The sequence below is a fragment of the Tenrec ecaudatus genome, chromosome 4, assembly GCF_050624435.1.
Source record: "Tenrec ecaudatus isolate mTenEca1 chromosome 4, mTenEca1.hap1, whole genome shotgun sequence".
NCBI lineage: Eukaryota > Metazoa > Chordata > Mammalia > Afrosoricida > Tenrecidae > Tenrec > Tenrec ecaudatus.
This window is the reverse complement of record NC_134533.1, coordinates 60,963,520-60,991,214: the sequence shown is the minus strand read 5'-3', so window position 1 is coordinate 60,991,214 and position 27,695 is coordinate 60,963,520. Positions and strand designations below refer to the sequence as shown.

The 27,695-nt window shown below is 47.2% G+C and overlaps 1 protein-coding gene across 3 annotated transcripts in view; it reads right to left on the bottom strand.

Annotated features, from left to right (window-relative positions):
- Nucleotides 1-562: 562 nt before the first annotated feature.
- Nucleotides 563-27,695, bottom strand: part of SBF2 (SET binding factor 2) — a 384,097-nt gene continuing 356,964 nt past the window's right edge. For all 3 annotated transcript variants that reach the window (XM_075546087.1, XM_075546088.1, XM_075546089.1), the window contains 8 exons: nucleotides 19,757-19,883; nucleotides 14,381-14,508; nucleotides 8,039-8,269; nucleotides 6,363-6,467; nucleotides 5,159-5,352; nucleotides 4,505-4,592; nucleotides 3,038-3,169; nucleotides 563-2,094 (listed from right to left, as the gene is read on the bottom strand). In XM_075546087.1, the coding sequence (XP_075402202.1) occupies nucleotides 1,996-2,094; nucleotides 3,038-3,169; nucleotides 4,505-4,592; nucleotides 5,159-5,352; nucleotides 6,363-6,467; nucleotides 8,039-8,269; nucleotides 14,381-14,508; nucleotides 19,757-19,883 (1,104 nt within the window). In that variant the 3' untranslated portion in view covers nucleotides 563-1,995. The remainder of the gene's footprint in view (nucleotides 2,095-3,037; nucleotides 3,170-4,504; nucleotides 4,593-5,158; nucleotides 5,353-6,362; nucleotides 6,468-8,038; nucleotides 8,270-14,380; nucleotides 14,509-19,756; nucleotides 19,884-27,695) is intronic.

Below are 27,695 nucleotides of genomic sequence, written 5' to 3'. Positions count from 1 at the left end.
TCCCAGGACTTATTGAGAGGAAGTGTCCCCCAGAAGGGAAACCACTTTAACCCTTCCCTGAGCACAAACGGCGGCAGCTCACCAAGAGTTCACCTTGTCATGACTAGGCGAGCTTCATGAATGGTCACATGCCCAAAGTGGTGTGACGACACCCCGCTGAGCAACCAGGGCCTAGCCCAGCAGAGGCGGCAGATGCCCCTGAACTCTGCGGCAGTGGTTCTCAACCGTCCCAATGCTGTGCCCCTTTAATAGCTCATGTGGTGGTGAACCCCCAACCATAACATTACTTTCGTTGCTACTTCATCACTATAATTTTGCTACTGTTATGAATTAGGCGACCTCTGTGAAAGGGTTGCTTGACTCCCAAAGGGGTCGCGACCCACAGGTTGAGAACCAAAGCAAACCCACTGCCATCGAATCAAGGCTGACTCAACTGTTGACGGGAGTAGAAAGTCTGGTCTTTCTCCTGAGGAGCTGCTGGTGGTTTTGAACTGCTGACCATGCAGCTTAGCTCCTAACCGTGATACTAGAGGGCTTCTATTGCGAAGTAATTGAGGGAGGCTTTTCTTAAGAAATAAATTTAATTTAATTCCAAGTGGTTAGTGACGGGCAGGCAGGGAGCGCCTCTGAATGTTAAAAGATCCAGTCACAAAAGCAGCACTGTGTACGTCTCAAATTGCTGAAGATACAGTGGCTTCGTATTTTAAAAAGTACAAAAAGGTTATTTCATATACAAAGAAAAATACAAATGTGCAAAAACCGTTTTCACAGGTGGCGATCTAGAAAGTGAAAATGATAGAAAAGTCCTTCATTGTTTTCCACCAGCTTCTTATATATTAACACAGCTCTATCTCCTACTGTTCAGATCATTTTTAAATTTAAAAAATCTGATTTTTAATCTAAAAAGACAAAATGGGCCTTACAAATTTTTTTTAAAAGGGACTAGGTTTGTTATTGAAGTCACAGGAATCAGTTGTTAATTTTATATTAAATTATAAGCAGACAGTCTGAAAAACCAGGGCCTAGAAATCATATATACATATGTTGAGACATTAGTTTGATCTGTAACATGTGAACATCCGGACACCAAGCTGCTCTGACTGCAGCGAGCTGTTTGGGGACCAGCAGCACCACGAGGTCCTCAGCCGAGCGAGCACAGAGCAGGAGGGGAATCCAAAGGCAGTTCTTACTCCTCCTGGGCCCTAGTGGGGCTTCAGTGTGCACCTGTGCCCAGGGTGACTGCAGTGGACCAGCCCTGGTGGCAGGTGTCTGTGGTCTGAGCCCCTGGCCGGTCTCCCACATCTTCCCTTGTTAGCTCAGTGCAGACGTGGTCTGGTTGGTTAGAGTGGCCAGCCCTATGATTGTTATTGTGGGCAGGATGCTGCGAGGAGCAGGCAACCCTGGGACCCCAGGCCCGCCCCGCAGAGCACCTGATCTGGAGAAGTCAGAGTTTGCCTGCATGGCCCTGGCTGTGGGGGCGCTTCTCCCTGGACAATCTTTCTCTCGGCTAATCCTGCCGGGATCCCCCCTTGTTGCCTGTGAGCACCAAGTCACAGGGGAGATTAGGGAAGCAATTTCCAGCTGCACCAGAGAACATCTCTAAGGCAGGCAGGCAGGGTGGGTGCCTCTGAACACAGGGGGATTGGAGGGTTAGTCTCTTGGCCACAAAGCTCTCCAAAGGAATCTTGACCATGGAGAACAAGCAGAATCTTTTCCTGACGAAGGACCCGGGCGGGTGGTAGCCTTTGGCAGAGGAGGGATGACAGGTGGCTCAGAGGCATTCTTCTGACCCGGAGTCACTGGGATGGGACCGAGGAGAACAAGGTTCAGGGAGTGCCTGGGCTTCCTGTGACCTGGCTCATCTGACACACCCATGCAAGTGAGGGGAGCTGGGGAGCCTCAGCCCGAGGTGACTCAGCAGAACCCTCCAGGGCTCATGCCGGCCTCTCCTCCTGGCAGCACCCCACCCCCTTCTGCTCCGGCTGACCAAGGGCATCAGGCATCTGAGATACAGTTCTGGATCCTGTCCATCCATTGCTGGGCGCTCTGTCCATCCTGGGCACAGAAGTTATAGACACGCTTGCTGGTCTTGAGCTGCAGAATCAAAGGAACTGGTTACCAGTTGAACAGGGCTGTTGTACAAACCAGCTGCTCTGTCTTCTCTTCCTGTAGGCTCGAGTCTGTCATCTTGCCACCCCCACTCCATCACGATGGCTGCCCAGACAGTCACTTTTTCTCATCCCAACCCCAAAACTCACTGCCACCAAGTTAATTCCGACTCCCAGTTATCTTACACGGCTGGGTGGAACTGCCCCTCTGGGTTCTCGAGACTACGGGACTGAAAAACCTCCTCTTACTCCTGCCCAATGTGAAACCACTCCGGCACTAGGGCTCCTAGCCCCAAAGGCACAGGGATCTTAAGAGAACACTGCAAAACCCAATGAGCTGCCCTTGAGTCGGAGCTGACTGGGCAACACAGCCCCCCACCCGCCGTGGGTTTCTGAGATCTTCACTGTTGGCAGCAATCGAAAGCCCCGTCCATCTCCGAGGAGCTGCTGGTGGTTTCCAACTGCCGCCCGTGTGGACTGGAGCCCAAGGTGTAGCCACTTTGCCATCAAGGGCTCCCGTAGAACATGGCTGGCAGTGGAAGGGACCCTGGTGCTGCTGTGGGCTGGCAACGGGGGCAGGACGAGGCTGTCTGCCCTCGTGGAGCCCCAGGCTCAGACTCCTCCGACAGTTGCTAAGTGTGAGGGGTGGCCGGGGAGGGCAGAGAAAGGATACACGGCGAGCCTACTTTGCAACAGCCTGGGCTTTGCTGCCCCGATGAAGGGCGTCTGTGGCCGCGCCGAGCCCCACACACCCTCTACACCCATCCAGGCAGCTCCTTGTGGTTCCTGGAGAAGCCCAGGGCTCATCCATACTTGGAAAAGCCAGCAAGGGCCACTCCCAAAGGATCTGTGCCCAGCTTGCAGGCACCAGTCATTGCTCTGAGTCCCCAGAGGTAGGTGGAGCCAGGAAGGTGCAGAGACCAACTTACATCGAAGAAAGCCTTGTCACTAGTGTGCTTGGGGGCTCCCAGGCTGGGGCCTGCAGGGAGGACCGTTTCCACTTCTGCCAGGTCGATATGGCCTTTGCAGCTTGTGTCCTCTCCGGAGTCGTAGTATCGAAGCTGGAACCACAAGGATACAGGTGGGCATGAGGCGCCAAAGGGGAAACAGCCTGGGGCTGCAAACTGGGCTGGAAATGTGTGTTCATCATCATGGCTGGGTGCAGGGGGTTGATTCTAATCCGGCACCACAGGCTTCGTCAGGTGTAATCTCCAGGGATGGGGAAGGGGCAAGATGGGTATGAACGGCCGTTCTGTGGTTGGCAGTGCTTGTTAGGAAGGCGCTGCATTGGGAGCCCTGAGTTCCACTAGTGGGCTCTCCCACACCGTAGTAGTCAAAAGAAGGTGAGTTGAATGAGCCCACATCTCCCCAGACTGACAGATTAAAGAGGGCTGATAACACCTAGTTGATTAGAGGCTAAGGCCCCACATTCCCGCCATCAAGTCATGCCAACTCATAGCGACCCTATAGGGCCGAGTAGAACTATTCCCGTGGGCTTCCAACACTGCACTCTATAGGAGTAGAAAGCCTGGTCTTTCTACTTTGGGATGGCTGGTGGTTTTGAACTGATAACTAAATTGGAATATAATTTGATAGCACTTCTTTGGCACTATTAACTAAAATGTTCACATGTACAGCTCCTGAAATGTATCCTGCATGCCTATAGGAGTGTTTCTGTAGGATACATTTCAGGACCCTTAACCTTAAGAACCTGACATGGTGTGCGAGGCCTAGTCTAATGCCTGCCCACTGTGAATCCCAAGTTCTGAGAGGCCTGAGCCCACCGGCGTGCCCCACTGGCACTGTTCCTGAGGGTAATGCAGCTTCAGTGACTGGAAGAGGAGGCGTCCACAGCCTGTGTTCATGCACGAGAGCTTTCATCTCTGACTGGGTCCTTCCTGCTGCGAGGGCAGAGAGAACCTGCCTGGTCCGCTCCCTGCCCTGCACTGGGAGTGCGGGACCAGGAGGAAGCGTCCTGTCTGAAAGGAGCCATGGGGACACAGTGCTTATGCACTGGGCTGACCTCAAGGTTGGCAGTTGAAATCCACAGGCCAAGCAGCAGGAGAAAGACAAGGCTTTCTGCTCCCGTACAGATTGCCAGCCTTACAAGCCCACCGGACAGTTCTACGTCATCCTAGAGGGTTGCTATGTAGCAGCACGTTTGTTTTATTGGTATGGTGCTGAAAAGCCTGGCTCAAAGTCACTGTTTCTGCCCACAGGACCAAGGCAGGGCTACGTCCTGGGTCCTGAAAGAGCCCCCCACGGGTACCTGCCACAGGCCTTAGGACAGCTGCCTGTGCATGAGACATGTGCTGTCCACTGAGGGTCAGTCGGGATCCAGGAGGTACGAGAGGAGTTTCTGGAGAAGGCATTTCTTTTGGTCCTGACAGTATTACCTGATGCTTTGTTACGTCCAAAACGAACCATCTGGGCTTCCAGCCTTTCAGCAAAGCTCCTCTTTTGTAGAGAGTCCCCTCAAAGGACCTGCAACAAGTGAAAGGGCTGCTTTTATTTGTCCCATTTCCTCTTGGCAAGACAAGCAAAACCCACCAGTGCTCTCTGGGATTGCTGTTGGATTTTTGGGAAAAGATGAACTTTCAAGGTCTGGATGGACCAGCAGCCATCTTTTTTGCTTGATTGGGGCTTAAGCAACACTTCGGAGGGAAACGGCGTCAGGAAAAGCCAGAAACCCCAGAGCATAGCATGCTGCTGGCGCCCCCAGTTTACGGGGCTAAGTTCGGAGCACATGTACTAGATTTCTGATGTCTGACTAAAAAGGAAAGAATTAAAAAGTGCTGACTAATACACACTCCTCAAGAGCTCTGGCAGACAGAGATGAGAGTCAGGGTTGGTCACTGCAAGCAGCTCCGACCTTGTGGCATTATTTTGTTTAATTTTGAGTTTTTTTCTCTTCTCTTCAAAGAGCAGTGAAAACAAAACAAAAAGCGAATGAATGTCACACCCAAATAAAAACCAAATGAAAAACAAGTTAGGACTGACAGCAAACCCACACTAAGTGTGGGCTTCACCGCTCGGGTGGCCCCTGTCACCTGTCTTCATCATGCTTGGAGATGTACTGGCTGTACAGCGTGGCTGCTCTCCGGTCCACCCCATTGGACGGCGGGATGCTGGCGTTCTGCTCCTCCGCCCCGCTGCTGTCTGGGAGGTGCAGCAAAGCTCTCTTCTGATAGGAGGGGAGGTTGGTAGATACGATTCCTGGGGAGCCGGGAGTGCGTCTCTGGGCCTGGAAAAGAACAGGTGCTTCTGAGAAACAGATACCCAATAATCTCCCGGGGGAAATGTGGGCCAGGGAGCAGAGCAGTCTCTACAAAGGTGTCTGTGCTGGAGCAGTTTGGTAGTAAAAACAATTCTCTCCAAATGGAAAGTCTGAATGTCCATCATTAGGGTGTTGGTAAAAAGGATTATAGGATTCCAAACAGTAGACTCCTGCTGCTAGACATCCCAAAATATGCAGGTGTGTGCAGTGACAGGAGGGATAAGAGGCGTGCCACATGTCTCAAGTGACAGAGCAGACTAAGAATGCAAATTCATGTAAAATTGTGCATGGATAGAGTACACTAGTTTGATACCATAGGCAATAAATCTATGTATGTCTTATTCAAACAAACCATGTCAACTTTTATGATCAGGAAAAAAAAGCTGTTTTGTTCTTTTGTGAGAGCACAAAAAAAGCCGCACCGCAGCATGGCTCTTAAAGGCCTGCGGCCGCTGCGCTTATACCTGCCTCTTGCCTGCTGGCAGGAACGGCTCCTGTGCAGACAGGAGGCTATTGTGGGCGCGTTCTGAGAACAGTCTCACACAGTGCAGGTATGGGAAATGTTTCTGAAGCCAGAACCAGAAAATGGGGTACAAGGCGCAGAAAGCACCTTTGTTCTTTTGAAATATCCCAACCTCCTTGGTTATTTCCCTGAAGCTAATGTGGTTTTGTTTCCCTCTCCTCCCTCACGTTGTAGAAGATCTGCTGAAGCCGCAGATACAGAAGAAAACCAGTAATTTCCCTGAATATGGAACCCTGAGACATAAGTATTATGTCACTGTGGTAGTGAGACACTCGGGAAATATTTAGTCATCGGGAACGTATTGTTCTGCCCCCATCCTTTCCTCCAGGGCATGACCTTTCCCCTCCCAAGCTACCCTCAGGGCATCAGCACCCTGGGGCTCGTCATCTGGGGAAGGGGCTGACTGATCCCCTTCGCAGCTCAGCAGCAGCTCTTGTAGGGTTTGGCAGCTCACCGGGTCTGCTCTGCGCTCTTCTTTCAGGTCCACCTTCACCCTTTCCCATCGCTGCTGCCACTCCTCAGGGGGTTGGTTCAATTTATATTCCAATCGTTCAATTTCCTACAAAGCAGAGGAGAGGGGTTTTCTGACAGATCCTGGAAATCAGATAGTGACCCAGAGCTACAGCTCCTCTGCACCAGGCTGAGAGCAGTGACAAGGCCTCAGCGACCTCCAGGCCACCAGTGTGGGCGCTCCAGCTGGGGTGAGGCACTGCGGCTCCTCACAACTGAGGTGGACGAGCAGTTTGTCTGACAGAGGAGCCCTTCAGCGCTGGTGGCTCAAACCAGATGTGTAAATGAGCTAAGAAATGACCAAGGGGACATTCTTATGGGGTAGTTACATAATCTGGCGTCGATTTGAGATGGAGGAGTGAAGGGGTGGCGTTTGGCCTGTCAACCAGGTCATAGCTTGACCACCTCCTTTGGAGGCTCATGGAGATAAACAGGAGACATGCGCACTCTGAGACATCCTGACAATACACATGGAGCTGTGCTTGAGCCCCGGAGCTGGAGTCACATGGTGACCCTTGCCAGCGTCGAGATGTTTCCAGTCACTGGATTCATGACTTTCTACCCACTGGCCTGTGATCTCTTTGCATTCGGCGTCAGTGAATGTGTTTCATGAATCTGAAGAATTTATAGACTGGTGTTGGACATATGGGCTAATATCAGACTTATAGACTTGAACTGGGCTGGGATGTTTTCTTAATGTATGATTCTTTGATATAAAACTTTCTTATACACATGAGTGGCTATGAATTTTTCTGTAGTCTACCCAGACTAACAGGCTGCTTCTGAAACAGGGATACTTCTGGTTGGAAAACAAGAGCTTCAGGAACCGTGTGGCTCAGGTCAGTGCTCACACCAGAGCTTTGAATCAGTGCTCCCTGGCTCTGTCACGTCCGACAAACTGAAACTGGAATGAACATGAATTTCTAAAATGTGGATAACCTGAAACAGGAAGAACTGTGGTTGATGCCTTGCCAGAAACTTAATCTCTCAGAAAACAAGGGCAGAGTTGTGTGTCACATAGTGACCACATCTCTTGAAGACACAGTTGGTGGCTGACCGGTGTTCTCCACAGTGCGGGCACAATCCCCTCTCCTGCAGCAGGCACCCAGAGGGCCTCACTCCTCCCTGGAGTGGGAGATGCTCGCTGTGATCCCGAGTCATCCAAATGTTAAAAATTTGGGTCTGTTCTGATTTTGCGTGACTACTGATGGGGCTCGCTCGGTCCTCAGGGCTGCTGCTTCCATCGGGGAGGCACATCCCTCGCCGAAGACAGCTGGCAGTGTTCCCAGCAGGCCCTCCGCTCCCCACACTGACCCACAGAAGTCACAGCCTCGGCCTGCCTCAGGCACTCGGGCAGCTGGCACAGATTGGAAGCTGCCTGAAGGTGTAAATTATTAGTTTGCTTGATTGCTTTATGCTGGAAACATATGTTTACTGAACCTCTTTTCCAGTAGCTAAACCCAGTCCCCCCTACCCCCACCCTTTTCAATGCCAGGGAGCAGAGCTGCTTCCGCAGACTCCAGGCACATACCTATACTGCTCATTTGGGAAGTGGTCTGAGCTTAGTCTGGTGGGTCCCCAGGGCGCACATGTCCCTAGGTGCCCACAGGGTGGACTTACGCTGAACAGGTTGGTGAGCGCGTCGGGCTGTGCCCTGCTGACATCGTCATAGCAGGGCCACACTGTTCTCCGGCTTTGGGGCCCAGCTCCGCTGGCAGGCTCAGCGTCCTCAGAGGGGGCGTGCTTGGGGGTCAGCATCATCCAGTCATAGGAAGGGCCCGTGGACAGGGTCTCCTCAATGTAGTAATCCCACTTCTTAAGGCTGGAGATATTTACATTGGGCTTTAGGGCCTGTTTAAAGAAAATTCTCAAATATAATTTTATGTACATGATTTAGCAAAGGCGCCCTGGTGGGGAGTACATGGGGTGGGGCTGCTGCTCGCTGGTCACTGAGGTTTTCTGCTCCCCTCCAGGGTTGTAACTACTCCAGGGTGGACCACAGCACGTACAGATAAAAGCTCCCGACACACGGAACCCAGGAACAGGAATGGGAACAGGGAGACCAGAACAGTTCTCAGTGATTGACAGATAACCACACCTTCCCTTCCTGGGGAAAGGCCAACAGAAACCATGAGAGCAAAGACAGTGGTCGGTAGAAGATATGGAAATAAAAAAAAGAATTTATATTTATCAAGGTCACAAGGGTGGGGGGGGGTAGGGAGGAAAAAAAGGGGCTGATACTAAGGGCTCAATAGAAAGTATATATTTAGAAAATAACGATGGCAACATGTACAACATATACTTGATACAACTGAGTTATGGCTTGCTGGAAGAGCCCCCAACAAAACAATTAAAAAAAAGTTATGTCTCCCTTCTGGGCAAGATGGCTACTAAGTAGCATATGGGGGGGGGGGGGCGCTCTGTGGAGAGCAGTGCAAAGGAGCCACTGGGAGGGACATCCTACAGTTCCAGAACACAGTATTTTCGGCTTAAAGATAAGCAAACACAAATTTACTAAAATTAGAGAGCAGCAACATCTGCCGATTAGAATCCCCTGGACATCTCCCTGCGGCATTCGGCCAGTGGAGCGCAGAGTCCCAGGTCTGTGGATCCGTCATGGATCCAGAGCTGCAGAACGTAATTCTAAGGGACCGGCCTGGGCGGATACAAATATAGTTTGACTCTCCACTCAGGCCAGGAAATCCCTACTGGATAACCCATGGTCCTAGCTCCCCAAGAGTGGGCCATCACAACCTACCAAGCTGCACAGGGGAGGTAGGGGGCTGTGAGTGGGGTCAGCCGAGAACAGGTGTAAGAACACCAGCCCCACTGGGCAAATCTAATCCGGCCTCTCTGAAGCACAGCCCAGCACAGCCCTCCCATCCCAAGACACCCCAAAAAGTCCAAGACCTTAAACACGGCCATCCTAGGGCTTTCTTAAAACTTCTCTGGAATTCAGCCTGCATACAACTAGCTCATTAACAAAGTATTAGCATAACAAACCCGAGGAACTGCAGCAGGTTACAAACTCCTGCGCAAAGCCTAGAGCCCAAACACATTAACAGTGCTCCTGCCTCTTACTCTAGTTTTTTTCTATTAGCCTTAAAATGTTCACCACTTGCCCCTTTAATTTTCCTTTAAATATCTAAAGTTTTACTTCATAAAACTATATAGCCTTTTAGTTTAATTTTTCTCCAACCTTTTCTTCTCATCCTCATAAAACTCAAAGCTGACACAATTACATTAAAATTTTTTCCTATCAAATACTAGTACCCATTTCTCCATCATTGCAAATCAGGCATTTTGGGGCCAAAGTCTCCTTTCCTTTAACTGACCAAATATAACACTACCTGAATTTTTTTTTTTTTACCTACTGCTCCTTTCTCTTCCTCTCCTAACACTTCCTCCTCCACTTTCTGCTCACTTGCCCCCTCACACCCAATCTAACACTCTCCCTGATACAGTAGAACGAAGGAGCATGGGGATGCGATACAGTCGAGTTGTGAATCAACTTTTCCCATAGGAAACAACTGAACAATTAATCTGTTTTTGACTTACTAAGTTTTACCCTAACCTTGCCTTTTTATACAAAACATTACACAGAACTTTCAAAGTAAATAAGTTCAGTGTTAAATAATATAATTTAAATAAGAAAGAACATTAAAACTGTTTTTTAACAAAGTGGGGAGCTGATGCCAAGAGCTCAGGCGGAGGGCAGGTGTTCTGAGGAGGATGATGGCAGAAGTATGGGTATGCATGGCACAGTGAATGGATGTGTGGATTGTGATGAGTTGTATGAGCCCCCAATAAAATTTTTTAAAAAGTTTTTAAAACAACTACATTCTGGCCCATACCTTGAGATTGATGAGGATCCAGATCTGTGGACACGGATGTGGAGAGGAGGTATGGAGAGAGAGTCATTGTTTGGAAGGTGAATCTCCTGACAGAAAATCAACTGGTAGCTGCTTTTCAGGATTTTTTCCCTTCTTTGCCCTTTTTCACTAGGACCTGGCAGGCGGTTTTCTCTAACCCCGTGCTCCCACCCCCATCTAATGTGGTCTGCTGTTGACATTTCCTTAACTGGTTTCTAAAAGGGTTTTTACTAAATTATCAATATCGGTAACATGGTTAACCAGTTCCTTATGATTCTTTTCAATAAATTCTTTCTTTGGATGCATTTTTTAATCTAATAACTGTACAAAAAGCCACAAAAACTAATAAAATTATAGCAAAACACTTGGAACACAGCCGCAATACTAACAATGCTGACTATCATCAAATGACCGAAACACGAACTGCTTTTGTTTACAAAAACCATGTGTGTCGGGTTGGATTCTGATGATTTGGTCCAGTTCTGGAGGAAAATTTTCTTGACATTTCACGTCGAAATCCGATTATTCGAGTACTGATCCTGTCGAGTACCAGGGTTCTACTGTACTTAGTACAAACTCTCCACCACCCCTCTACTCCACACCACCTAACAGAGTTAACCACTCACACATACCCCCACCTAACTGACACCCCTCATAGTGACTCCAAGATGTCAAGGAAACAGAAGACATTGGTGTGCACGCAAAAACACAAGGGAAGCAAACAAATGAATACCAACCAGACCTAAATGTAGTGCCTGACATTGAATAGGCTGTGGATTTGCCAGAAAAAGAATTTAAAAGGACGACTGCACTTGTGCAATCTAGTAACCTTGCAAGAGAAGCTCCAAACTGAAACACAGATACCACACCCTGCAATAGCTGAATTAAACACCTAGAGCACAGGAACAGAATTGAAGAGATGAAAATCCAAATTAGTGAGCTAGAAGACAAATCTATAGCTTCCAACCTAAAAGAATAAATAACAAAAAATGCAAACGAGAAAAGCTTGAGAACAGAACAATGCGGGACACAATCAAGAAGCCAACCTGTGTCTTAGAGGGAATTTCAAAAGAGGAAGAACAAAAAAGTCCAGAGCTCCTTCAACAGGATGTTCAATGTGTAAAGGAGAAGATAATTACTCGAGAAGCCGAGGCCCCCAGCCAGGAGAGATCCCAAAGGACAACTCCCTGGCATATTGTAGTCAAGATGTCTGACATCAACGACATGGAAAAAATTCTAAGAGCAGCCAGAGGAAAAATGATCAATTACACACAAAGGGTCAGCAATTAGAATAACCTCAGATCTCTCAGCAGAAACCATGCAAGCAAGAGGCCAATGGAGTGAAGTATATAGAGTACAGGAGGAAAAATTGTCAACCTTGAATCCTCTATCCAACAAAAATCAATGAAGTACCATGGCCTAAAACCCAACAGCAACAACACACAAATCTAAAACCAACATACAAGACAAGACAATTCCTCACAAAAACCAACACGCAGCAACTCCCAAAGGAAATAAGAAACTAAACACAATAGACATACAAATACACAACACACGTATATAAATGACAGTAACAAGTACATTCACATCAACAGTCTCACTGAATGTTAATGGACTAAATGCACCAGTAAGAAACAAGAGTAGCAGAATGGATAAGAAAACAAAATCCATCAATGCGCTGTCAACAAGAAACATACCTCTTAAAGACCTGCACAAATTAAAAGTCAAAGGCTGGACAAAAGCAGACCAAACAAACAGCAACCAAAAGAAAGCAGGGGCAGCAATATTAATCTTCGAGAAGATAGATGCCAAGGCAAACAGCATGATAAAGGGAACAACAGCTCAGAAACCCATTAACGATAATAAACAGATGCACCCAAGGAAAGACCCTTGACATACGTCAATCAAATCCTCACAGAACTGAAAAAGGATAGAGACGCATCAACAATAGTAACATGAGACTTTAATACATCACTCTCAAGGAAAGAGATGTCAAGAAAAAAAACAACCAAGACACAAATAGTACAATAACACTATCAATAAAAAACGGCCTTTTAGCCATATACAGAAAGCTTCACCCAACAAAACAGCAGCAAGCGTTCTTCTCCAACTCACATGGAATATTCTCCAGAACAGATGTATACGTACTAGGCCACAAATGATGCTTCAGCAAATACAAACAATCTGAGACCCTACAATCAATCCTCTCAGATTGCAGCGCTATAAAATTGGAAATCAAGAGTTACAGTCTTGGGACCCACAGAGACCATGATACTCTGTCCTATAGGGTCACTCCGAGTTGAAATTGGCTTGATTGATGGCAGTGAGTCTTGCTTATTTTACATATAACCAATCAAGGTATCCTAAGCTTACTAGCAGGCCAACCTCTAACACTGGTAGAGTAAAGGGAAAATGTACAAATGGAGGTTCAAATATGTCAAAATATTTGTTATACACCAAGATAAACTTAAATGGAATATGTTCTTTTTTGTCCTGATAGGCAGGCAGGGGCTTCAGAAAGTTCATGGGAAAATTACACATAGGAATGTATAACTTTTGAGTGACTGGAAGACTAGATTGAACAGAGAATGTGGCAGCTCCCCAGAGTTGGTTTCACACCCCAAAGTGGTAGCACTGGGAGAAGACCTCCCTCTTCTTTGCCTGCCCTTCCCATGGGCGGGTATACCGCAGCCCACAGAGCCAACCCCTGCCTATCTGCTATAGCCAATTACTTCTTGGTCTCCTTTGGGCCTTATAGACGAGACTGCCTACTGGCCCAGGAAAAGCAGTCAGGTAAGCATGCTCAAAGGTAGACCTGACCTTCAAGGTTCCCACAGCATGGTTTTAGACAAAGGAGGCACATGGGTTCCAGCTACACATGGTGTTCTGGAATTCATGGCTGAGGAGGAGGGGTATGGTGGGAGGAGGCCTGGGGCAGGGACCTCTCTTGTCCCCGACTACAGGCTGGGCTGCCTTACAGAGCCAGACTGTCCCTTCCTAGCGAGGCTCAGGGCAGAGCATGGCTACTCTGGCCAAGCCACTCTGCTCCCCCTGCAGCGATGACTCTAGTGTAGATGACCTGGAGGGAACCTTCCAACGGCATTTTATGTTTGGGAGGTCATGCCACCCATTGAAGGGCCCTGTTCTATCAATCCTTTCTGGGAGGAGTTGCCTTGCTTTGGATTTCTTAGAGTCTCTGTTTCATCCCCACCCAAAGCCAGTGTTGCAAACTTTAAATAGCCTTTGGTGTGGAATGTAGTCGGGTGTTAATGAAAAGTTTAATTAGCTCATACATGCACAGGCTTTCCCTACTATTGGAAAGGAGTACGTGCCTAGGAAACCTTTTATGAGCCACAATGGCACGAAACAACGATAGAATTACCATGAATCAATAGGGGAAAAATGTTCAAGGGTTTTCTAGATCCCCCCCAAAACACACACACACACCCACCCCACCCCCCCAAATAGGGCTAGTAGCTAGCACGTGGTGCTCACAGGTTCACTGCCGAGCTGTGGCAGCATGATACTACGCTGCAGAGTGCAGTTCCTGGGGGCAGGGGGGTGGGGCTGGGCATCGCCACTCTCTCTGCTCTGGGTGCCCTGCCTCTTCACATGCTGCAAACCACACACGGAGTGCCAGGTTTGCGGTATGCCCTTTATGATGAAAGCGAAAACCCACTGGACTTCCTGGGTTGAGAAGACAGGTACTACAGCAGGACTTCTGTAAGGGCAAATGTCATGAAGTGGGGATGTCACCACAGGGGAAGGGGGGAGGGAGACAGTGGCTGGTGTAAGACACGAAAATAATAACTTACAATTTATCAAGGGGTCACAAGGGTTGGGGGGGCAGGGATGGGAAAAAAAAGGAGCTTACACCAGGGGCTCAAATAGAAAGTAAATGTTTAGAAAATGTTTAGTAAATGTTTAGAAAATGCTTGATACAATTGATGTATGGATTGTTAGAGCTGTTAAGAGCCCCAATAAAATAATCTATTTAAAAAAAGCTTTTAAGTGGGGGATACCAAGTATACAATAAAATGGAAGAAACACAAAATATTCAAATAATCAAACAAATGATTTCTTACTGTACCTCTATTTCCATTGGTGAATACAAATAATTAAAGAAAATGGGACTCTTCTTATGCATTCTATCAATACACTCCCATATACAAACGCCCTTTTTGGCATGCTTATCTCCTTTATCATCAAATAAAGTTCCTGTAAAACAAAATCCCAAAAATGTAATTAAAAAAAAGTCCAAATAGATCAGTTTTTTGCCTAATAATACGATATACATACACCAAACTGAACCCATCACCACTGAGTGGATTCGGACTCTTAGTGACCCTACAGGACACAGTAGAACCGCCCCTCTGGGATCCTGAGACTGTAAAGTTTTACAGGAGCAGACAGCTTCATCTTTCTTTCAGAGCAATTGGTGAGTTTGAACTGCTGACCTTTCCATTAGCAGCCCACAGCACCACTAGGGCTTCTTTATGAGGCAGGTGACAGATGACAGAGTGAGCTGTTTCTGATGGCTCTAGATCTAGACGCTTTAGAAGGACAAGTGGACAACAGCAATGAACTGGACAGGCCACCGCCATAGGGAAATGCATGCAAACAGGAGGGGAGCGTCTGTGAGTCTGTACCTGGTTAGCAGTTGATGTCCTCCAGTCCTCCATGTGTGACAGTGTCTACACTCACAGGGGACTATGCCAGGAGACAGTCTACACATAAACGGGAGGACTTCAGAGTTGATTTGAAGCAACAGTCAAAACCAGCGCTTAGAACCTTTCCATTCAACTTCCCGGTGAGATTTTTGCTACCTGTCCTGACTGGGAACCTGCAGAACCTGCATCTACCATGGGCAGCTGGGGTGGGGAGGGAGCCGAGAAGCAGGGGTTGAACTATGCTGCCCTGGTTAAAAAAACACACATATAATTTTATGTTTCTTTTTAAAGTTGCTGGTTGTTTATTATGTTGCCGTTTGGAGTGTCTTTGTGTAGTCCTTTATATATACTGCAAATCATGGGCACAGGCGCGCTGGCTGACAGAGGGCGGGGCCTGGAACCGAGGTGACTCAGAGTAGTCATTTAGGGAGGTACTTAGGGATTTTCAGATGCTCCTGTTGGACCTTTCCAACAGCTGACTGCTCACAGGCACCCACTTTGTTTTTAACAGGGAGGGGCACGTGTCTGGTGAGGCGGGTGGCATGTCTTCAAAAGGTGGCGCTGTCTTGCTTTCAGTGGGAGGACTCAGCCAAGAGTGACTAGGCGTTCTCTACTCCACTAGAAAGCCCAGCGCTGCAGACCATCTGACACGTGGGCTCCTAAGAAGGGTTTCTCCACCTTTTAATCCACGATCTAGTGTTGTGGCTGCGTATTGGAAAAATCTAGGACTTCAGAAACCTGCTGGGGCCCAGGTCTCACCTCAGACCAATGAAAGCAGAGCCTCTGGGGATGGGGCCGAGTCATACTTTTTAGTTTCTCAAGTGATTACAGTGTACACAAAGTTAAGGCTGATCAAGGGGTTGTGATGGATTTCCAATGCTACCCATTTATCTCCTCACTGGGGCTCCAAGAGCAGATTACAGTGTGGACCCCAGTTCCACCTTGGGCACTTTGCACAGAAGAGGTGCTGCAAGCGTACGTTCCAAGCCTGCCTTGGGGCAGGCCTCTCTGCAAAAGAAACACCTGGGACTTTTCATACAACATTCACGTGGTTGCTTCTAAAACCACTCCCCAAACTCTCTGCCATCGAGTTGATTCGGACTCACGGTAACCTTATAGGACAGAGGAGGGCTGTTGATGGGGGTTTCCAAGACTAATTCGAGAGCAGAACGTCTTTCCTTGGGGGCTGGTGGCTTAAAACTGCTGACCTTGCAGTTAACAGCCCAACTCGTAACCACTGTGCCACCAGGGCACCTTGAAAAACACGTTTAAATAATTAGGTGTGGTATTAAGTCTTATGTCAACTTGATGGGGTCAGGATTCTCAGTGGTTTGGTAGTTAAGATCTAGTAATCCCCCAAGGTGTCCCTGAACACAATGCAATCACTTCCAAAGTGGGATCTGCTATGAGTAGTCAATTAATTGAAATAAGATTAGCATGGAATGCAACACTCTTATTCAGATTCAGCTCTGATGCAATCAATTGAAGGGATGTTTCCTTGGGGCTATTGTTTACTTCCAATGAAAGTGGGCCCTGTGGGCACATGGCTGCAGGGTCTGGATCTTGCATGTGGCTCATCAATTTCCAGTTCTCTAGACCTCAACCAAAGCCCTGCTATATTGCCTGCAGGTCCTAGGAGTATCAGTGACCTGGCATCTGACCTGCCAACCTTTATTCACCTCTGCAGTCACCAGTCTATTGACTTCCTATGATGGACCTTGGATTCACTTGTCTTTGCAGCCATCAAACTGTTGACTTCCTGCTATCTTGATTCAGCAGCCCCCATCCCCCACCCCAGCTACCTAAGTCAGAAGCCTCCAACCTGCCATCTGACCCAGATTTGAAACCTGCCTGAACTGACTTGCTGCTTCTACACCTGTGGAGCATTTTATTGATACAAACGTCTCTATATCTATACATGTATAACGCATCATTTTGTTTCTCTAGAGATCCCAGCTTAAAACACCAGTTCTATCAGATCACAACTCTGTAATTCAGTATGTCATCATCTTCAGGACAGAACACTAATCTTCCAGAACACATGGGAGTTGTTCTTAGGTTTTTCCAATCAAACCTTTAAGATTGTGACCGGCAAATTCCACCAGGAGTGAGCCAAGCTCCTTACGTTCCAATGGTTGTTCTTGGGCAGAGGGTGATGATCACAGCGGCTTCTACGTGAGGTCTGACTGGTGTCCTGCTGTGTGGGCCTGGGAGCTACTGCAGCTTCCCCAAGACTTCAAACTAGTTGATTCTGATTTGACCCTAGCTGGACATTGGCACGTCAACCTCAGATATACTAAAGCAGAACCTGCATTTTAATGAGCGCTCCAGGTATACGTAAGAATCACTTGATCTTGTTAAAATCTGATTTAGTATATCTGGGATGGAAAGGTAAGCTCTCAGCGTGGCAGTTGATAATCACCTGGACAGTTTAAAGCTCCTACTGCCTGGGAGTAACTGGCCAGGCGATTTTTGGACCTGGGAGGTTGAAAAGCTTCCCGGATGACTGCAATGTGCAGCCCCTGCTTTGGACCATGGCCCTCGAGTCCAGACATTGTTGCTTTCATAATGAACACAGCTACCACATGCTACGTGGAAGCCTGGGGCTTTGGTCACATCTGCATGCTGGTAAAACAATCTGCTTATTACTTCAATGCAGGAAAAGAAACTGCTCTATTAAACAACAACAAAACACGGCTCGGGAAAGCAAACACTTTGGTCAGGCCAATACTGTTTGCCTGAGCTGCTCCGTCCTGTGGAGAAGCTGTGTGACAAAGACAAAGACCTCTCAGCTATGAGGCAAACCAACCCCCCCACCCCCCCACCCCCCGCCAAGCCCCACCACGCTGCAAACCAAACCAAGCAAACCAAGCAAACCCTCGCTGCCCTTCTGTTGCATAGTGACCCGACAGGACGGGGTAGAACTGCCACTGTGGGGCACTGAGACTAACCCTTTATGGGAGTAGAAAGCCTCCTCTTTCTCCCTTGGAGCGGTTGGTGGTTGTGTCAGTCTGGGTGCTTTAAACAAATCCACAGAAACTCATGTATAAGAGAGTTTTCTATAAAAGTTAACTGCACATCAAGAAAACATCCCAACCCAATGCTGCCCAAGCCCACAAGTCCAACATTAACCCATTAACCCATATGTCGGACACCAATCCACAAAGTCCTCCTCCATCTCACAAAACACACGCAATGATACCGACTGCAGGAGGAAAGCCTAATCAGTGAATGTGGAAGCATCTCAGCGCTGGCAGGGGTCTCCACAGGGCTGCTCCAGCACCCAGGGCTGCATCGGGGCAGGTCTATGTGGCTTCTCAAGGATGTCCTGCAGGAAGTGAGCCCCGTCAAGTAAAGCAGGGAACTGGCCAAGGCAGCTTTGCCCTGGTATGACCATCAGACAGCAAGAGACCCGAAAACTCGAGAGGCGAGGCTCACTGAGCAATTTATCCCTCCGCCCTTCAATTAATCCCACATGTGTTTATCGGCCAGGTTGGCACAATAAACTAACTAACTCAGTGGTTTTGAATTGCTGACCTTGAGATTAGCAGCCCAACTCTACACAAGACCAGCCTTTGCTTATGGCCTTCCCAATACATGGGTGCTTAGGGAATGAAGAGTTGACTTGGCTTGTGGAGCGGGGCTTCCCTGAGTGTTTAACAGAGGGCTGGGAGGACAGACCAGAGGGGAAGTGGTCTCGACTTCCCTGGCTTTCTAGACAACTGCCACAGCATCCCCTGGGAAGCAGTAGTTCCTGAACTCAGATTTTAAACAGAACACCAGCCAATGCTTTCTTGCCACTAAGAGAGCCCTCTTTGACCACTGAGGTACATACACTGTCCCCGTTTGTACGTTTGCTTGATGTGACAAGGAGCCTTTGTGGCACAGTGGGTTGTTAACTGTGGGTCAGTAATTGGAAACCAGGGAGAGAGAGGAGGCTCTCTGCTCTGGGGAAGATTTCGTGCCGAGGAGGGAGGTTCATTAAGAGCAGTCCGACAGTGTCAGAGAGGGCTGCCATGAGTTAGATCAACTCAGTGACAGTGCATTTGTTTTTGTTTGTCTTAACGCAAATAGTTATGTGTATCCTTGCCTCATTTTGCCTGCCCCTGCCAAAAAAACCCCCAAAAAACAACAACCCAAAACCAGAAAAACAGCCCCCAAACAAAAAAACCAACAACGAAATTGTAAGTGTCCTTGGGGAGCGTTTTCCCAGGGACAGTCTGGCTTTAAGAATCTTCCCTTTAAAATTACTAGTGCTTTGAAAATGATAATGGTGATGTCTAAAACTCATTCCATACTTACTCTGTGCTACCGACCGAGCCACGACGTTTACAAATACCCGCCTGGTGGGCCCATCGTGCCCTGGGAGGTGGTGCAGCGCTGCCCTCACTTTACAGACGAAGGGTTTGGTGGTGACTGGAAGCGCCAGGATTTGCCTTGGCTGCGTGAGCTACGGTCTGCTATGCACAGGCCTCTGAGCGCCAATACCCTTCCTCTCAGAGGACAGCTGTTTGAACAGGGACACCACTTTGGAATATTAAAATGGCTAAAGAGCTTTAATTTTGTGGAAGGAGGACAGAAATGACCACTTGGCTTCCCTCGGAGCTAACACGAACGTACAGTTTCAGAATCTGGGCACCCCTTCACAACTGCTCTACGAGCCGTAGTCTGGGACAAACCCCTGAAATGCCCTTGGTGCATTGAGCAGGGGCAGGAGGGGGTAGTTGGCTCATTAAGCCTTTCATTGAAGACACACACACCTGACCACGAGGAAGCAAAGGTGCAGAAACACGTACCGTGCTCTAAGCGGTCGTAGTCGGAATCCAGGAGAAATGTTTTAAAGCGATTGGACACATAGTGGAAAGCCAAGAACTTTAAATAATACAGATTGAATTCAAACTCGGTTGGATACTGGTTGTGAACCTGAAAAACACACAAAGCAAAACATAAATAAAGTGAGAACAGACCAAACAGAAGGTGGGGTACCAGGACACTGAACGCTGACTTGGAATTGGGGGATCGTTTGGCCATTCAGACAAGCTTGAATCCCCGTCAGAAGTGGGGGGGGGGGCGGAAACCAGGCATCTCGAACACTTGCTGTAAGTGGTGTTCTCCTTGTTGGTGTGCTGTCCGGTTGATTCTAACTCACAGCAACATTGTTTAGGACAGAGGACACCAGCCCCCTCGGGTGTGCTGGGCAGAAATCCTATGGGAGCAGGTCTTTTCTCCTGCAGAGCCCCTGAGGGATCTGACCCAGGGACCTGGACGACGCCCTGCCACACAAGCGCAAATCAACATCTTGTTTAGTGTCCACAACAACACAGGTATCAATGTGTGAAAAACTACGGATTTGATGTCATCTTAGACATCTCAAAATGTTGACATTCCCTGGGATTTGAGTCATAGTTACTAGTTAGAAGAGACTCCGAAATGGGATTAGAAAAACATCACTTTATAGGATTTTATTTTTTGCCCATGTGCCCCTAAGAGCACTTTAGAATACATAAACTCTGATTTAACAATAATTAATTGTGTACTTCTCAAGTGCTTTGTACAGTGATAATTACATAAAGTTTAAAACACTTCTGTGCTTTACTATGAAGAAACTGCAGCACAGGGCGTGTTCTACACCGAGTTCTTTGGAAGAACAAAACCAGTGACGTACGTACGTGTGTGTCTGTGAGCCCACTGTCACCAAACACATACAAGTTTTCCAAGACTACAAATCTTTACAAGCAGTCTTATCTTTCTCATGGACCAGCTGCTGGGTTTGAACTGCTGACTTTATGGTGTGGGCAATAATCCAACACCATATAAGGAAATGGCTCACGGCCGTTATGGAGTCTGGGAACTCACAAAGCCATTGGCCAAGCATCAGACTAGAGGCTTTTCTGGCTCATGGTTGCAGGGACTGAGGAGCCCAAAGCTGGCAAGTCAGACGGCAGGCTTCTGGCTCAAGGGCGATGGAAGCCGGTGAATCCCCAAATCTGCAGGTCAGACAGCAGGCTGATGGCTCATGTCCCAGGTACCGGAGGTCAGAGAATGACGAGTCAGAAGCAGGACTGAGCGAGGGTGAACGCTGCCAGAGCAACCATTTATTTGGATGCAGGCCACACCTCCAAGGCGACTTCCCTTTTAATTGGTCGGGTCCTCACTTAGGATCACAAAAAAATGGAGGGTGATGACATAAGACCTGCCAAACCACAGAAAACCATGGCCAGGCCACGTTGACACATAATCTTAACCATCACAGAGGAACTAAATAATTTGTCTAAGATCATAAAGTTGGTGGGGGATTGATATGTAAACTCAGAGTTTTACAGGTTCAAATGTTAAAAGCCTTAAATGTGAAACTGTTTTGTTATAAAACAGCAGAGATTTAGTCAAGTTCTGCCAGTTTTCAGCTACAAACACCAGAACCTCGGAGTCAGACCACAAACCCATTAGCTGCAACTATGCAACTATTCTGCCAATACCAGTGGTTACATTTCAGAGTAACAAAGGGGAGGGGTGTGGTGTGTGTGTGTGTGTGTGTGTGTGTGTTGGGGGTGAGGGGGCGGCAGCATGGAGGCAGCAGCTTGGTGACTCATGGAAGTGCTCACAAACAAGGCTCCAATCTTCAAAAAGCAAACAGCAGTTCGTTCGTTTTGGAAGTGGCCCTCGGAGAGTGCTGGCACATGGTAACCGGGAGGAGAATCAGACCACAAAGCCAGACCAGGGTGAGGCCATTTACAGTCTGAACCAGCCTGGAGGCGCGGAACGAGAGCTGCCATTTGGTTTCCTCGGTGTAGGAAATAACGGCAAAGCTCTGAGATGCGCTCAGAGATTTACTGTAAGGTTGAAACAAAGGGAATGCTTTCTTATACTTTGCTTTCATTGGTATTATCCATTTTTTCCCTTGATATATGTACTCAAAAAATAAAATTTTAGGTAGAATTTTCCCCTTTGTATTTTGGATGAGTTTTCCTGTTGAATTTGACTCAACTATTTTAAGAAAAGGACGCGTCCTGTAATGATGTCATTTGAGCTTTGCCAAGTTTCTTTAGAACAAAAAATCTGCCAGATGTTGCTATTATGAAACAGTGATTTAGCATTTATAATTCATCTGACACCTGGATAAACTGGCGTAAACAATGGCTTTTTATATGATGAGGCAGTTCTAATTTAAGATCAGGGCTTCATCTGTTTTCTTTGTAACTTTATTAGTACTAATGGACAAGTCTAGGCAGAGTTCCAAGGACTGCCTTTTGGCATTCAGCATGTTAGAAATGGTTAATAAGCAGGGAACACATTCCACGCAGGGAAGTTCCGCCTTCTGCTGTGTAATTTCTATCTTAGTTTTCTAATGTTCTTGGCCCTGGCTCCATTTGGGCCCCTGAGAGACTGAAGAGAGCACTAATTCGAACTGTCTGGTCAAAGGCAGAGTCCTGCAAAGCACTAGTGTTCACTTGAAAGGCATTCAAAGAAGGCATTTTCTAATGCCTAAAACCAGTATGTAGGAGATGATGAAACACTACCTTATAATTAAGTCAGCAAGAGTCAGAAGCACTATTTGTTAACTGCAGTCTTTTCAGACTCCCGTTTTTGAATGAACAAACAATCCCTTTTCAGCACAAAATAATTTGCTTCACCGAAGCTGATGCCTATCATAAGTTAAGCGCCCTTTAAAGCTGCAATTAAGGTCATATGCTCACTTTGCCTTGACCTGTCTGCGCTGAGGTGGTTAGGTATGAGGTACTAAGGACATGGTACGGGCCCGTCTGACTTTCTCTGACTGCAGGAGGTGGAAGGAGAACCAGCCGCACACCAGCCTAAGGCCCACTGTCAGGAGGCAGAGGTCAGACAGACGTGCCTCCACCAGCTGACTTCCTTCCCCATATTCGGATTCCAACCACTCCTCCCACAGCGCTGCTTCTCTTCTGGGTTGGAGAATCCATTGCAATGGCCCCAGAGAAGTCACGGTCAATACTCACAAATATGGGAGTGTAACGGGGAAGTGAACAGGGTCAGGGAAGTGAACCAGTCAGGATCAGAAAACACTAAGAACCCAGTCTTTTGTCCACAGTAGTGCCTTTTCTCAGGCATGCCAGCAGCCACGTCTCTCTGGCTCAGCCTCTCAGCCTCATAACCCTTTAGCCTCGGCCTTATTCTAGGGGCTGGGAATCCCACTGCTCTGCTGCATGTCTCCTCTGTTCTCGCAGAATCTTGGCACAGCTCCTTTGCTCTGTGGTCTCTGGTGCCTGGGTGCCTCCACCGCTTCTGGCAGGGCCGTGCACATGCTCTGTTGGAGGCTCTCCTTTCTCGATGGTCGTGGGATCTCCTGTGAGTGTCATTTAGGTGGTGTGAACAAAGCTACGGAGAGGCTCCCTTAGACCCACTAGGGTGGCAACACTGACTAGTCCCTGAGTTAGTTGTCTACACTGTATTTGCAATAGTGGGTTGGGGCTACAAAGACTCTGGATAGAAGAACTATACCTAGCAACTTCCCTTCATGGGGCTTTCTACTCCTATAACAAGTCACCATTTGGAAACCCACAGGGGCAGTTCTACTCTGTCTTACTAGGTCGCTAGGAGTCAGAATCAACTTGATGGCAGTGGGTTTTTTTTTTTTTAAGTTAAAAGAGGATTCAGGAAATTTTAATGAAATTATCTTTTAATTAAGAAATGCTGCATGGAGTGGAGACCTAAAGCCCATCTGTACGCAACTGGACATCCCCTTACAGAAGGGTTGCAGGGAGGAGATGAGCCAGTCAGGGTGCAGTGTAGCAATGATGAAACATATAACTTTCCTCTAGTTCTTTAATGCTTCCTCCCCACTCACGATCATGATCCTAATTCTACCTCACAAATCTGGCTAAACCAGAGGATGTACACTGGTACAGATAGGAACTGGAAACACAGGGATGATCCAGGATAGATGATCCCTTCAAGACCAGTGGTAAGAGTGGCGATACCGGGAGGGTGGAGGGAAGGTGGGGTAGAAAGGGGGAACCGATTACAGGGATCTACATATAACCTCCTCCCTGGGGGATGGACAACAGAAAAGTGGGTGAAGGGAGACATCGGCCAGTATAAGATATGACAAAATAACAATTGATAAATTATCATAGGGTTCATGAGGGAGGGGGAAGCAAGGAGGGAGGGGAAAATGAGGAACTGATACCAAGGACTCAAGTAGAAAGCAAATGTTTTGAGAATGATGATGGCAACGAATGTACAAATGTGCTTGACACGATGTATGTATGGATGAATTGTGATGAGTTGTATAAACCCCAATAAAATGATTTAAAAAGAAAAAGCAATGCTGCACGTGGTACAGGCACATTTGAAGCCACTGTGGAGACATGCTTAGACCTCAAACAATACTACTCTCTAAATAATTGAGCCTTCATTAAATGTCGGCTTCTGTCTTTTATTTCAGAACTGGTTTGTACAGAATATTTGAATTTTAACTCCTTTAAAATAATGTTGCCACAAACGTGACCCAGACCTCAGGTGTTTCTACACATAGCACGATGCCGTCTAAGCATCGATCGTGATATGCCTTTAAGGCGACAGGAAGGTAATCTGTCCCTCATTTTATTTTAGGTGGCTTTGCTCACACCACTTAAGGGGCACTCACAGAATACAGGCCGTCTTTCAACATTTTAGACTCGTCCCTCCTCCCCCTGCCCCAAATAAAATCTAAGCATTATATTCCAAATGATGATTACTGTACTTGGGACACAGTGGTGTTTCCATCTGTGATGACGGTATGCCTTATATAAGAACATCCCATCTGGTTCTGATTGTGACTGAATTCTTTAGCTGACTCTAATGTTTAGGTATGCAGAATTCTGTGAGTTGAACATAGAGATTTAAGACATTTAGTAGTGCTTGAAACTCAAGCCAGATTCAGCTATACAAGCTTGGCTCCCACAAACCTCTCCATGCTAAAAAGTATATTTCCTCTCCGTCCTAACATTTTATCAAGTACTTTAAAAAGGTATGGCGGAAGGAGAACATCTACTTGAGAAGGTACCAAGGGTTTGCATTGTGAACCAGAAAGGCTCAGGACTCAAAAAGCTTGTGGGAAATTCCATTATCCATTCAAGATTTCCATGAATGTTTCGAAGGCTCCTCCTTCAGGGATAAAGGGGGGCTGAAATGGAGTCTATAGAGGGAGAAGTTAGATAGCGCTTCAGGGCTCTTTCCTCCCCCATTAGCCACGTGATTACCGTGCCCTGAGCAAGAGGCAACGGTTTATTCCCTGGGAAATACCGAACTTGGTCAACTCCACACTTCAGGAGACTCCGCACAACTGGGTTACTGGTGATGGCTGGTACTGAAAATGGCATGGAAAAGTGAAAGTCTGTATATTCCATATCCCTGGACCTGTTTCCTCTTCTTTTTCCAGAAAGCAGATATCTCGGCTTCTAAGTGCTCTCTGGGCAACAGACCGACACATTCTTCTCTTTTTCTGGAACTCTACTTACTAGCATGTTGGACTGACTTATTACAACTTTTTACGAAGTAAAATCTGTATAAGTCCACTTTCCCTGTTTTAGGTCAGCAGTGTGATTCGTTTTGGTCACGGGTCCTCACACTTTTTAAATAGGGCCAGTTCACTGTCCCTCAGACCGTTGAAGGGCCGGAGTATAGTTTAAAAACAAACGAAACAAACTATGAGCAAATTCCTATGCACACTGCACTTATCTTATTTTGAAGTAAAAAACCAAAACAGGGCAAAAGCACCTGGCGGGCCAGATAAATGGCCTCTGTGGGCCACATGTGGCCCGCGGGCCGTAGTTTGAAGACCCCTGGTTTTGGGTAATCGTACACAGTGGGGTGACCACCGCCACAATCCAGACACCCAACAGTCCTCGCATCTCCAAAGTTTGTTCATGAGCCTGTGCTCAGATGCTCCCCTTCCCACCCATGGGTCCCGAGCCATCACTGATCTGCCTGCTGCCATTAGAGCTCCTCGGCTAGATAGTCATGGAAATGGAATCAGATCGTGTGTTTTTGTTTGTGCCTCGCTTCTTTCACGAAAACATGAATGCTCGTTAAGACTCATCTATGCTTCATTTGAGTTAACAATCTGTCCTGCTTTGCTGAGTAAACAGTCTTCCACTGTATGGACAGGCCAACATTTGGTCCTCTAGGCACCATTCGGGGTGTATTTGAGGGATGTCTACTTCTTTACAGTCCTACCAGTTCTCCTCATGTCACCATCTCTAAATGCGGACAACCAAAACTTTGTTCGCCTTCTCTCTATATAATGTAGCCATTTCAAAAGTGGAAGCATATAATGTCTAACTATAGATTGTCTCCTCCCTCCACCATTTAGCATATTGCTCTTGGGATCCATTCAGGTTGTTGCACGCATGAGTTCTTAGTAATATTCCATGGTATGGATGACTGTTGCTTAGCCATTGGATATGTGACTTGGATATGCGAGGCAAAAAGAAAACTCAGAATTTACGGCATTGCCATTTCCCAGGCTGAGGTCCCTGCTGAGGTCCCTGTTGAAGACGTAATGTCCAGAATTTTAGCTGAACTAAAAGGGGGGAAAAGAAAAAAGGTACAGCTGCTTAATTTTTCTGGAAGCAGAACCCCTTGGACATGTTCATATTTCTCTTGGGAAAATATCTACGAGAGAAATTGCAGGTCTTTTGATATGGGTATTTTTAACTTGAGAAGACGCAATCTCATCTTACCTTCCCCTAGCTATGTATGAGCATTCCTGACGCACCACGTGCTGAAGATCACTTGGAATTGTTAGTCTTTTGAGCGCAATCATTCCAGTGGGTGTGTCGTGGGTATTCCACTGTGGTTTGGTTTTGTATTTCCCTGATGGTTAACAATGTGGAGGTTCATTTTTAAACTGATTTACCTGCATTTATATTGTTGAACTATACGGTTTCTTTATTGATTATAAATCTAAATACTTTATCAGCTATATGACATGCAAATATTTTCTCTGTCTGTGGCTTGCCTTTTTCTTCATTGTGCTTTCAAAAAGTATTGCTACAAAATCAGAGAAATCATTACGAAACAAAAATAGCAAGATGATTCCTCCTCCATCTAAAGGGACACCTTCTGAAGGCATCATGTTTATGTTTCTATCCCTTTCCCCGAGAACTCTGTGCTCTTCCATTTGGACTGTGTTGGAATGGCGTTTTTGACATCTTAGGGACTCAAAGCTTGTTCCTTTTCAACGCTGTTTGAGTGAGGGGGACAAACACGAGTCTGAAGGGGCAAGATCAGGATCCCAATGGATCCTGGGGAAGATCCCAATGGAATTCTTGTAGGATGGCTCTTGGACAACAAGTAAGACCATGTTGTGTTGGAAAAATATTTCTTGGCACAACTTTCCCTACTTCATTTCTTCCTCATAAGCCACAGTGCTCACCCTGTGTCCTTCAGGACGCTCCACTGGAACCCACTGAGCAGCTGCTGTGACCTCTTCGCCTTGGCTTGAGCTGGCCCAGGAGATGCCCTCAGAAGCCCCTGCTTCGACTTCATCTTGCTCTCTGGGTCATATTGGTCAACCCAACACTTGGCCTTGATGTCAATTTGGCCCACACACAGTTTTCATGAGCTTTCACACTGCTAAGACTGAGGGGAGATTTTCTCTTTGAGCCAGCGGCCATTTCTCCTGCCAGGCTCTGGACTATCCAAGCTGACAGCTTGCTGAAGCTCAGTGTTCATTTGAAATAAAAAATGCCAAACCATGTGTGATCCCAGCTAACG